The sequence below is a fragment of the Camarhynchus parvulus genome, chromosome 2, assembly GCF_901933205.1.
Source record: "Camarhynchus parvulus chromosome 2, STF_HiC, whole genome shotgun sequence".
Lineage (NCBI taxonomy): Eukaryota > Metazoa > Chordata > Aves > Passeriformes > Thraupidae > Camarhynchus > Camarhynchus parvulus.
The window spans coordinates 50,917,669-50,929,696 of NC_044572.1; the positions used below are offsets into that span (position 1 = coordinate 50,917,669).

A 12,028-nucleotide genomic window follows, 5' to 3' on the forward strand; every position below is an offset into this window, starting at 1 on the left:
TCCTCCATTCCTGGAATTTCTGGATATAATGTTGTTACTACAACTATTAACTTCTCAACAAACTTCTTACAAAAGTTAAAGATTTGTTTGTTGGGAAATCAATACCCCACTGTAAGTCATTTTCAAGTTATACTATAGCCATTAGTTGCTGAGTGACAAAAACAGACAAAAAAAGCTCCAAAACCCTCTTAGAGAAAAGCAGGGACTTTGTTTTCAAAGAACAGATTTCTGACAACCTAAATCATGAATCCTCTCCCCACACATTCCCATTATGCAGAGCCTGAGAGATGACCATGAAGAAATAATACTCCTAAGAAAAATTATATAGCTGGTCAAAACTAAGAAGTAAACCTCAGGATCGATACTTCTAATTCAAAGGTAGAAAAACAACTGAACATCCTACAGCCTCTGAGACCTAGATAACAATGCAGACACTGCTATGCATATTTGTTGACACACAAACAAATATGCAAGTGCAAGTAAATCCTGGAATAACACTTGTTTTTCAATAGGTATTAGATGATAACAGATAGAAACCCACTAAGAAAGGATAGCAGTGCTCCAATTCCCTAATCATTGCATTGTTCATTCCTGCCCCCAAGGAAACAATTAAACAAATAAATAAATAGAGTGATCTATGTAGATCTCTATGCAGTATATACATTACATTCTATGCAATTCCCTACTTGGTCAGTAGAATCAACCCCCATTCACATGTATGCAATCCCAGCACATCTATCCATAACATTTCAGGACACTTCCTTCCTCTATAAACAGCCGATCAAGCCAGCAGTATGAGGATGAAACTATAAAAATGCACTGTTTCAGTATGCATTTAAAAAATACTTGGCATTTGGCAAATGTTTTACATAGTCGGAAGAGAAACAGCTAAATACTTAATACTGACATCTACTTGCAAAATGTTTTGCTCAAAACTACAGTTCAGTGCAATGTTAGACTTGGTCTAATATCCACTGAAATCAATGAATATGCTGTCATTTTTATGCTGACAGCAGAATCGGATTCTGTACAGGTGCTCTACACTCCTCTAGTTCTCTAGAAGTTCAGCATTTCAGCAGATGTTTGATCATTTCTCTACTATTTCTACCTCGCTAGGAGGGCAATTGATGGTCTCCTCTAAAATACCTTTGCTCAATTCTATTATCAGCAGCAAAACTTTGCTCTAAAGAAAAGCTGTCCTGGCTCAGTTCCCTCTCATCAATTCACAATCATTCTTTCCTCTTTAAATGAGAGAATTTTCTCTTGCTGCTCCTTGATAAAACACTAGTTATGGAAACTGCTCACATCTCCTCTTTTCCCTCACAAAACTGTGGAAGTGAAGTACTTCCAAATGCAAATTGCATGCCTTCCGAGGAAGATGGGAAAAACCAAAACAAACCAAACCGACCAGTCAAACAAAAACTATCCCCAAACTTTGAACAGCTTCTGATTCCTTTCCCCCTCTGACTCCATTGCAGAACCAAGATTATATCACAGAGCAGGTCTCTTTCAACTTTCCACACCAGCTACCACTGAAATCACCAAGGAAGATCTGATGGGGAGCACTGCAAACATTATCAGACCTCAGTGCACACATACACATACAAAGAAAAATCAAACACAATCAAACACAATATTCATCAGCAAAGCAAAAATAATCAACCTCACAGAGCTGTGGGAATTTCCCTCTGGCTTAATTCAGAGCTGAAATTGTGCGCGTTTCTTGGAAAAGGGTACTTACGAGATGCAGGCAGAGCAGTCCTGGCTCTGCAGCTAATGCTGATGAAAATCCAGAGGAAGAGAGCTGCCCTGCAGCCAGCTCGGGTAACCACAACCATCCTTCACTTCCTGGCTCCCTGTACTCCAAATGCCAGCCGCAGAAGATCTGCTTTTCTCCACTTTGGCCCCCTTCTCTCTCTCTCTCCTTCTCTTCCTCGGAGGAGGTGTCGAGGAGGTAAAGGGGGCAGGGCTTTACCTTGGGGTAGAAGCCAAACCCCCTCTTCGTCTGCTATCTTTGGGTTTGCAGCAGCAGGATAAGTCCCGGTACTTTTCTTTCCCTTATTTCTCTGTGTTTGTGCGTGTTTGCTTCTGTGCCTCCTTCTCAGAAAAAGGGGGAAAGAAAAAAAAAAGAAGAAAAAAAAAGCCACGAAGTATCAAATAACAAGGATTGTAGAGTAGAAAAATAAATAATAATAAAAAATAATGAAGATCAATCCCCTAAAAGACGTGGGAGGAGGGAGGGAAAAGGGAGATGGAGATGAAGGGAAAGAAGAAAGGCGAATAAAGCAGTTGGTGCTGCTAATGCTGCTGTTGATGCTACCACTGCAGCTGAGCCCGTCTTCCTGTACAGAGGAGCGCTGCTGAGAGAAGCTTGCAATAACCTCCCAGCTCAGATATATATACACAGTGTACACGCATACACAGCCCGGCAGCCAAACACACACTCACACAGAAGCAGTGAGAGGGGAGGGAGGGAGAGAGAGACACTCCCGCAGCACAGAAGCAGGCTCAGAGCCTCTCTCCTCATGTATTTATCATCTTCCAGGAGGAAACGCTGCCACCAGCAGCAGCAACCTTCCTCCTCCTCCTCCTCCTCCTCCAAAAAAAAAAAAAAGCTAGGAGATCGGAAAATCCTCTCCCCTGCGCTCCCTCCCCTTCCCTTCGCTTCCTCCAGCTCCTCCTTCTTCCTCTGCGCCCCTCGAGCCTCCAGGACCCCGATCGTCCTCTCTTGCCTGGCTCAGATGCAGAGCCGGGGGACGGCGGCGGGGATCGCGGCCAGCGCTGGGGCGGAGCGGGGCGGGAGCCAGTGCAGGGATCGGGGCTGGGGCTGAGGGAAGGTGGAGCGGGGCCGGGGCCAGGGGGGATGGGGATGGGATGAGGATGGAGATGAGATGGGGATGGGGATGAGATGGGGATGGGGATGAGATGGGGATGAGATGGGGATGGGGATGGGGATGGGGATCGGGGCCGGCTGCGGAGCGGAGCGGCGGGGCGGTGTCGCGGTGCCGCTGGAGCGGATGCGCGGCGTCCCTGCTCGCCCCGCGGCCGGCTCCTGCCGCCCTCTCCGCCGCTCCCACGCACACCGCGGCTCCCCGAGCTCCAGCCTGCGAGGATCCGAGACAGGTGGCCAGCAGGCAAGTCCTCCGAGCGGTCCTAGATCTGGTGGGGAGCGGGCATCACCCCGCCTGCAGGGAGCTGGGGCTGCAGGAGCCGCTAATGCAGATGTTGCCATTCGGTAATTAATTCTCAGCCCGAGAGCGAGCCAGGAAGCAAGCTGCATTGAAGTTTCACTGTGATTTTCACCTACAAATGATGACGGAGACAACCTGGCCATATCCCAGCCTTATGTTTTAGGGATGGCAAGAGTCTGACTCTTCTTTTCCATCCCTCTTCATCCCTCCTGCCATTGTCCTTAAACAGCTGAACTGAAAGTTATTGCTCACCAGATATGGTAGAATAATGAGGATAGGGAGTTATTCATGGATTATTTATTCTACAATCAATGAGGCAAAGAAAAATGAAAACAATTATTTCTCAGGTGTTATATAGAGAAAGCTGAGAAATGGAGAGGTATAATTTCTTTAGAGGAGCCCCAAAGCAGGGATAAATTATTTTCAGTGACTAATACACATGCTGTTAACAAGTACCTGCTGTTATTTAGTGACTGTGATGAAGTGGTTAAGACCATGTGTAAGATGAGATTTTCAGAAAGGCCTTGGGATATTAGGATCCTCAATCCTATTGCCTTTCAGAGGGAGTACAGTGCCTATCTTTTAGGTCACTTTGAAAGCTCATCCATACGTAATATGTGATATCCCAGGAGAGCTGTGGCCTAGAGATTTGAGCACAGCCCAGGACAAAGCTTAAATGCCAGTCCTGAGGAAAGTGTTTCTGTAGTCTTGTCCAACTGCCATAATTTTTCCTCCTTGAGGCTTTCCCTGCCTTGCCTTATCCATAAAAAGTATTAATATATCAATATTTCAAATACTGTCATAGAAGTAATGCCAATATGTATCCAGCAAATGTGAAATGAAAGAGTGCACTATGAATAAGTTTTATTATACTTATATCTGATTTTGAAAGAATAAATATTTCCCTAGAGACTCTGTTACCTCTTCCCTGCATTATCCGGAGCTCTTTGCAATGCCCTCCCCTTTCTTTATAACCCACAGATACATTTTAATGTCCAGTAATCATTAAGATATATGAGTTTTTTGGAAATTAACTAAGAACCAAATATTGATTAGTGACATTAAACTTGTTCAAAAAAGCCTCTTTTCCTAACTTCCTTCTTGTTTACATCTTCTGTTCCCCTCCTGCTGTATATCCCACAATTTTTCAAGTTCGTTAACCTTCATTTTCTTTTCTTTAGCTACCACTGAAATGGTAGAGCTGATATAGTATCACAAACTGTCTGCAAATATTCACAGAAAAAAGACTGACTATGACATGCAAAAATTTCTACCACCTTCATTCTGAGTTCTTGAAACCCTTTCTGTATTCATTGGCCTTTATAATTCACTTGAATAAGTAATAAACAGCTTCTCTGAGTAAGTACTTAAAGGCTCAGCAGACCATTTTTCAAACAAAATTTCTGCTCTTAAGGCTCTTCCAACAAGCACAACAAAAAAACATACTTTTTCATCACCCTTTCATACTTTTATACCTGTATACCTGTATATCACACACCTCATGAAGTCCTTCACAGGACAAGAACCTTGACTTGATCTTGGTTGTTCAAACTTCACACTTGTTTAGCATATGATGATTGGAGTTTTCAAAAATGTACTCAAATTGATCATAAGTAGATAGACATTGAAAAAAAACCAGCTATAGAGGATAAGACAATAATTCAAAACAGGAAGATCCAGCAGGCTAGTTTGTGAATATTTCAATAATGGTGACAGTAGAAAATTTCCTTGTGGTTCGAGACGGAAGAAATGGCACAGATTATTGCATTTTCCCCACCTCGGAATAGGATCAGTCCTTAAAAACTGCATAAAATATTTAAACTACATAGCAACAGAAATGAGTTGTGCAAGGGTAATGCAATTATTTTTAATATAACCACAAGTGAGGCCTGCAAAATCATTAACTTTGACTGATTCTGTCACACAAAAATCATTACAAAGATCTTCAGGCATTCTTCAGTCCTATAAAACAAGCTAACCATATATACTTTTTTTTTCCCTTTCTTTTTCCTGGAGCATGTTGTGAAGTATTACTTTACATGATTCAACAAATCCAAGTTGAATATATTAACCTTTGCAACAAAAACATGGTCAGATTGTGTTAGGTCACAATATTAAGTTATTAGATACTTCTACTCATTCTCCTAACCTTTCTGTTCCAGAGTGTAAATGTGAGGATGTTCCTAAGCAAGCAGTGAGACATGCCTGCAGTCTCAGCAGGGCAGCTGCAAGCTTTAGCACCCCTGTCCTGCAAATGTCAAGTGTTTGCAGCTTGGGTCAACAGTGTTCTCCACTCTATAGGTTAGGAAAGTGTCATAGCAGACTGGGACAGCCACACCAGCCAAGAGGTGCAGAAGGAGGATCTTCCATCTAAGCTACTCCCATAAGAGTTCCTTATTTTTATTTCTGAGATCATAAAATCATATAATTATTTAGGTTGGAAAAGACCTTTAAGATTGTCTAGTCCAACCACTAGCCCAGCACTGCCATGGCCACCACTGAACCATGTCCCAAAGTGCCACATCTACACATCTTTTAAATATTTCCAGGGGGGTGACTCAGCTACTTCCCTGGGCAGTCTGTTGTTATGCTTGGCAACCCTTTTCATGAAGAAATTTTTCTCAGTATCTGACCTAAACATGTCACAATTTGAGGCCGTTTCCTCTTGTTCTGTTGCTTTTATACTTGGGAGAAGAGCCCTGACCCCTGCCTGGCTGCAATCTTCCTCTCAGGGAGTTGTAGAGAGCAGTAAGGTCTCTCCTGAGCCTCCTTTTGTCCTAAAACAAACACTAAACACTTCCCTTGGCTGCTCCTATTATGATTTACTCTTTAGACCCTTCCCCAGCCCTTCTCTAGAAATGCTACAGCACCTCAATATCTTTTTGGTAGTGAGGGGCCCAAAACCAGCCAAAGAATTTGAGGTGGAGCCTCACCAGTGCCAATGACCACTTCAACACTCCCAAAACATTAAAAAGTAGAGAGATATCTCAGTCAACTGGTGAAACTTCCCTGGCAATTAGAAAGACACTACAGTGTTAAAAGACTTCAATTATTACAGCTGTACACAAATTTTATTGAGCTTAATGGAAATTGTACACACATATTGATGAATGAATAGATCATTCTGAATTTACTATAGCTGTCAAGCAATGTCTGCTAAATGGAATTCATCCTGGATAGAACTATATTTACATATGTATGTGAATGTCAAGAGGGAAAATACAATGTCAGAAAGCTAGAAAGGGTAATTAAGAATTTCAAACACTGGTGGGACCAAATGGCATCCAATAACATGATAAGTTGGTTCCACAGAAGAAAATGAGCCAATTTGAAAAAGGACATGCAACTTTTGAATTAATACTGAAAAGTAAACATGAAGCTTTTTTATGCCTAACAAACTACCATTTGTAAATGGTAGATCTCTAAAAATCATCTATAGCAGCATTTTCCATCCAAGTCTCTAGAATGCTAAATATGTTTTTCAAATTATGACCAAACAAGGCTTTATGGTTGCATGCACAGAATGAAATGCCTGATAATAGACAGCTCTATTACTGGAGGAAATCTTGGGTTTATTAAGAACAATGTCAGGTTTTCTACTGAGATTCTTGATACTCATGGGTATTTCTCTGAGGAAGAAGGGATCACACGAATATTGTGATCCATCTGCCTATGAGAAACTGAAAAGACCTAAAGAAAATACTTATTTTCCAGAAATGCAAGGAAAGTCTTTCCTAATCATAATGCATCTGAAAAGGAAGATGAAGGTGCATTAGCAGAAAAGATACAGTATCTTCTTCTTGCTCCATGCAGCTAAAAATATAGCATTATATTTTGAAGTGAATGCATTTTTGTTCTGACCAGTTAATTATGGTAATTTTATTAAAACAACAAGAAGATAAAAAATGGAAATATGTGTTTACACAGACATCAAAATAAATTGAAGATGTTCAGAAGTTTTCAGCTTCATGTCCCTGTATCTTTTGTAGTCAAAACATCTGCTTAAGACAGCATCTACCTTTAGAAATTTCTTTTGTGATACCTTGCTCTCTATTAATCTGCACTGTATATGAAACAATTTGACGAACAATTATGAGGGGCAGTTGAGGTCACTTGGTTTGTTCAGCCTGGAGAAAAGGAGACTGAGAGGAGACCTCGTTGTGGTCTTCAACACTATCAGAAAGGGAAGCAGAGGTGCAGGTACTGATGTACAGGACCCAAGAGAATGGCATGAAACTGAGTCAGGGGTGTTTAGTTTGGATATCAGGAAAAGGATTTTCACCCAGTGGCTGGCTGAGCACTGGAACAGGCTCCCCAGGGAAGTGATGATGGCACCAAGCCTGACAGAGTTCAAAAGTGTTTGGACAATACTCTCAGGCACGTGGCGCGACTCTTGAGGTATCTTGTGCAGGGCCAAGAGCTGGACTCAGTGATCCTTGTGACTCCCTTCCAACTCAGCAGATTCCATGATTCTAGGGCTAAATAATTGTCTAGGTGCATCATTTAAGTGCATGTAAAGAAAGAAAAGCCTTGCTAAAGGAAAATATCTTTTTGCTAAACCAAATTTCAAATTTCATTAACATAACAGTATTATAGTTGATTCCTTTCCTTACCATATCTGGCCTCAGTTTTTCTTCTTAATTCAGTTTAGACCACTTAATAGGCAATCCATGGATGCATAGCAAAAGCTCTATATTGAAAAAATGCACAGAAAGTGAATTATAGTAATATTATCAAAAGTTATTGCAATTACATTGAAAATAGTTCCGTCACCTTTAAAGGAGAAATCAAAATCAATCCGGAACATTTCCATCTGCTATTTGTGGAGCAGGAAAAAAGGCATCCTTTCACAAATGCGCAGCCTGCAAGGTAAATGCCAGAGAAGAGACTGTCAGCTCTTCTTAGACTATCATTTATGTCTGGATGAGGAGACTTCATGTGACTTGAAGGTATTTTCATGACAAATACATAGCAACACTTTGGAAAATACAGTAAATACTTCCACAGCAAAGTAATATTTGTGAAAAATTAATGTATTTTTAGCCATATTTTAATGCAAATTAGTAGCTGAAAACATGGGAAAGAGCCAGCATAATTTAACACAATTTCTTTCCTTAAACTGACAGTGATCTACAGCTCTCATCTTGGGAACTTCTTCAGCAAGGGTTTTGGAATAATTCACAACTAGTAGCTTTAAACCACTGCTTTACTTTAAATAATTTGTGTTACTGAGGATATAGCCTCATTATCTACTCAATACATATTTAACAGATTGGAAGAGGTTAGCAGAGTAATGCACTAAAGTTACTGAAGCATTTAAGCATTCTGAGTAAATATATATTTGCCTCCCTCTTATATTGTCCACATCATTCAGTCTCAATTACCACACTAATAAACCAGTTATCTTCATCTCCTACTACAGATAACATATGGATACTTGACCATAAAAGTCCTTTAAAATACTACTATGTACTCTGTCTTATATTAGGAGTATCCAGAGCCTCTTGAGCCATATTATAAATTCTTTCTTGCAATTGATTGTGGTAAGGTACTTGGTGCTTCAGTTAAACATGAAGCTCCAGTAATTCTTAGTTATGACTCCAGAACTGCCTTTTATTAAGTGTCTACAGTGCATCTAGTACAGAGCAGGGTGTCAGTCGTGACTGAAGGTCCTGCATAATACCCAAATAGAATTATACCTAAAGATGAATGCATACTGCTTTCCCTGTCTGCACACCTGCCTGTCAGATAATTTCCTATGCATCCCCTGTTCCTGTGGGTCTCTTTTCTTTTTTCTTTTCTTTTCTTTTCTTTTCTTTTCTTTTCTTTTCTTTTCTTTTCTTTTCTTTTCTTTTCTTTTCTTTTCTTTTCTTTTCTTTTCTTTTCTTTTTCTTTTCTTTTCTTTTCTTTTCTTTTCTTTTCTTTTCTTTTCTCTTCTCTTCTCTTCTCTTCTCTTCTCTTCTCTTCTCTTCTCTTCTCTTCTCTTCTCTTCTCTTCTCTTCTCTTCTCTTCTCTTCTCTTCTCTTCTCTTCTCTTCTCTTCTCTTCTTCCTTCCTTCCTTCCTTCCTTCCTTCCTTCCTTCCTTCCTTCCTTCCTTCCTTCCTTCCTTCCTTCCTTCCTTCCTTCCTTCCTTCCTTCCTTCCTTCCTTCCTTCCTTCCTTCCTTCCTTCCTTCCTTCCTTCCTTCCTTTCCTTCCTTCCTTTCCTTCCTTCCTTTCCTTCCTTCCTTCCTTCCCATCCTTTCCTTCCTTTCCTTCCGTCCTTTCCTTCCGTCCTTTCCGTCCTTTCCGTCCTTTCCGTCCTTCCTCTCTCTCCTCTCTCTCCTCTCTTTCCTCTCTTTCCTCTCTTTCCTCTTTTTTCTAAAAAATTCTGGCATTAAGAACATCAATTGTATGAAGATTGGCAACGTGGTCACTTTTTCAAAAATTGAAATGATTAGATGAGCTTTGTGCTAACTTTAGGAAGACACTCGCTGGGGCTATGCAAGCACAATAACTCCTTGGGCTTCAGTGGAGTTTCTGAGCTGTGCAAGAGCTGCAGCCAAGACTAGCCAGATCAGATCAGCCTGCAGCTCACAGCTGAGCTGCTCTGTTTCATGTCTTGAAGATTGTTCCCATTGATCAGTTGGAGGTTTTCATTACTGCCACCAACCCTCCTACTTTAGATGGAAAAATAGACAATGTAACTTTTTGGTGAAGGAGATTGTGTGTTAGATTGTGTGGTGTTCTGAAAACCACTGTTTGTTTTATTGTCATATTGATAAAAAATTGCAACTACTGTAGTAGTTATGTCCTGAAAAAGAGGTGGCTTATTCATTCCTTGTTCAGAGTAGTCCCACTTCAGTCTGCCTGCTCTTCTTTCAGGGAAATCAGTCAGCAGACTGCAGTAATATATAATAAAATCATAGAGTTAACAAAAGTGCACATACAAATATTTTGAGCACAAATGATTGCCCTTGATATCTCAGTAGCCATTTTGGAAGTAAGGATGAAACTGAGAATGAAATTACCTCTGTAGCAGTGATAAGAGAATGAAGTCAAAGTATAAATTGTAGAGTTGTACCATTTTTTTTTCCATTCTTCCTTCCACACTGAGGCCTCAAAAGCAAACAGGATGCCTTATCAGGAGGCACACAATATGGAGAGCTCTCTGATGTATGAAGCCACATCTGCAGCCACCCTTAATGGCATGCAGCTTCTCAGCATATTTGATGGTGCAGAGGCCTCTCATAAAGACCACTCCAGCTTAATTTATAAGCAGCCATGTTCTGGATTTAACATCTCTAGATTTTAATCTGCACATTGCAAAACAACCTGAGTTTATTGCCTGGAGTTAGGAAACATCTAATCAAAGACATGATTGTAAAGTCTTTTCTACAATCAATAGGTAATGCAATAAGCTCTCACATGCCTTGCTACACAGCAGTAGGAGAGGTGCAGCCAGACTGACAGCATACATGGCAAACTAAAAGACGCCGTAATAACCCTGTGTGTGATGACACTTGCAACAGCCACCACAATGCACTCCAAATGTGCCATCCACCCTGGTATCACATGAAACACTTTTTGAGCATGTTTCCTCTTGTTTGGAGATGAGAAGTCTCCCTAACCAAGGCAAGAGGTTAAAAAAGCACCCCAAAATTGATGTGGTATTAGAGACCACAGAATCATGAAGAAGACTGTGGGTAAGCTGCCTTTTTTAAATACCAGGGGATTTAGTAGCAGCCCACCACAGAGTTCTATTATCTCCCAGAGCCCAGAATTATATATCACTATATATGTACATGTATGTACCACTCATTCACACAAATAAAAACCTAATGCTATAATAAGTCATGTACATTTAAAGCAAACTGCAAATATCTATTATAGAAGAGCAAGCTTATTATTAAAATATGCTCTGGATTGTCTTCATTCATAAGGAAACAAGATTGGAAAAGACCACCCAAGTAATATTAGTTGCTCGATTTATCTCTGAGGTAAATTCCCTTCTCCTCTCAAGCATAAATCCTTTTTACAGTATTAATGAAATATAGAGTGATTTGGAGATACTTTCTGTGAGGTATGGCTAATGAAAATAATTTAGCTTTATGACCTTTTTTATCTTTTAGAAAGCATTAAACATGAAAAACATACATGTATTTTCTCAAATATACATACATACAAGAACTATGTTATACTTACTGATTTTATCTCATTGTCTAATTAAAAATTAGGCAAAAGTCACATAAGGTAGACCAAAGTCCTACAATGATGCACAAATTTTTAGCTCTAGATGCATTGGTATTAAAAAGTGATTAAATTACAGTAAGTTACCCACTACAATGTGGCATGTAATAAATGAACAATAATTTATTCCCCACAGCATCTAAGGATTTCTAAACATCATCCAAATATTGAATTAAGCTTCCCAACAAGACAAGTAAATATTATATCTGCGTAAAGAACAAGAACACAAATCTGTATGGTGTCCAAAATCACTCATATTCCAACTATTGTAAAAAAGATTCACTGACTCTGAGACCAAACACAAGCTTTTAAAGGCAGACAGACAAATCAGCAAGAGCTATGCCTCTTGTCCTGCAGGGCAAGTTGCCCTATCAAGGCAAGTGAACTGAAAGTGCTCCATTAGTACCTTGATGGAGACGGCAGAGAGTACAAGAGAGTATGAAAGATTTAATCATCAGAAACACACTCTAAGAGGGAAAGGCAGAAGAACCTAAGTGAAAAGTACTTTAAAAGGAATCAAAGGAACTTGATGACTACAGCTAACCAGCTAATGCCTTTTGCTACCCGTAAAAAAGCATGATAGAGTTATAGGTGAACTAGATGAAACTGG

At 40.2% G+C, this 12,028-nt stretch overlaps 1 protein-coding gene across 1 annotated transcript in view; it reads right to left on the bottom strand.

Annotated features, from left to right (window-relative positions):
• Nucleotides 1-2,573, bottom strand: part of CNTNAP2 (contactin associated protein like 2) — a 1,021,862-nt gene extending 1,019,289 nt beyond the window's left edge. The window contains exon 1 of the mRNA XM_030970934.1: nt 1,742-2,573. Within this exon, the coding sequence (XP_030826794.1) occupies nt 1,742-1,838 (97 nt within the window). The 5' untranslated portion in view covers nt 1,839-2,573. The remainder of the gene's footprint in view (nt 1-1,741) is intronic.
• Nucleotides 2,574-12,028: the final 9,455 nt, after the last annotated feature.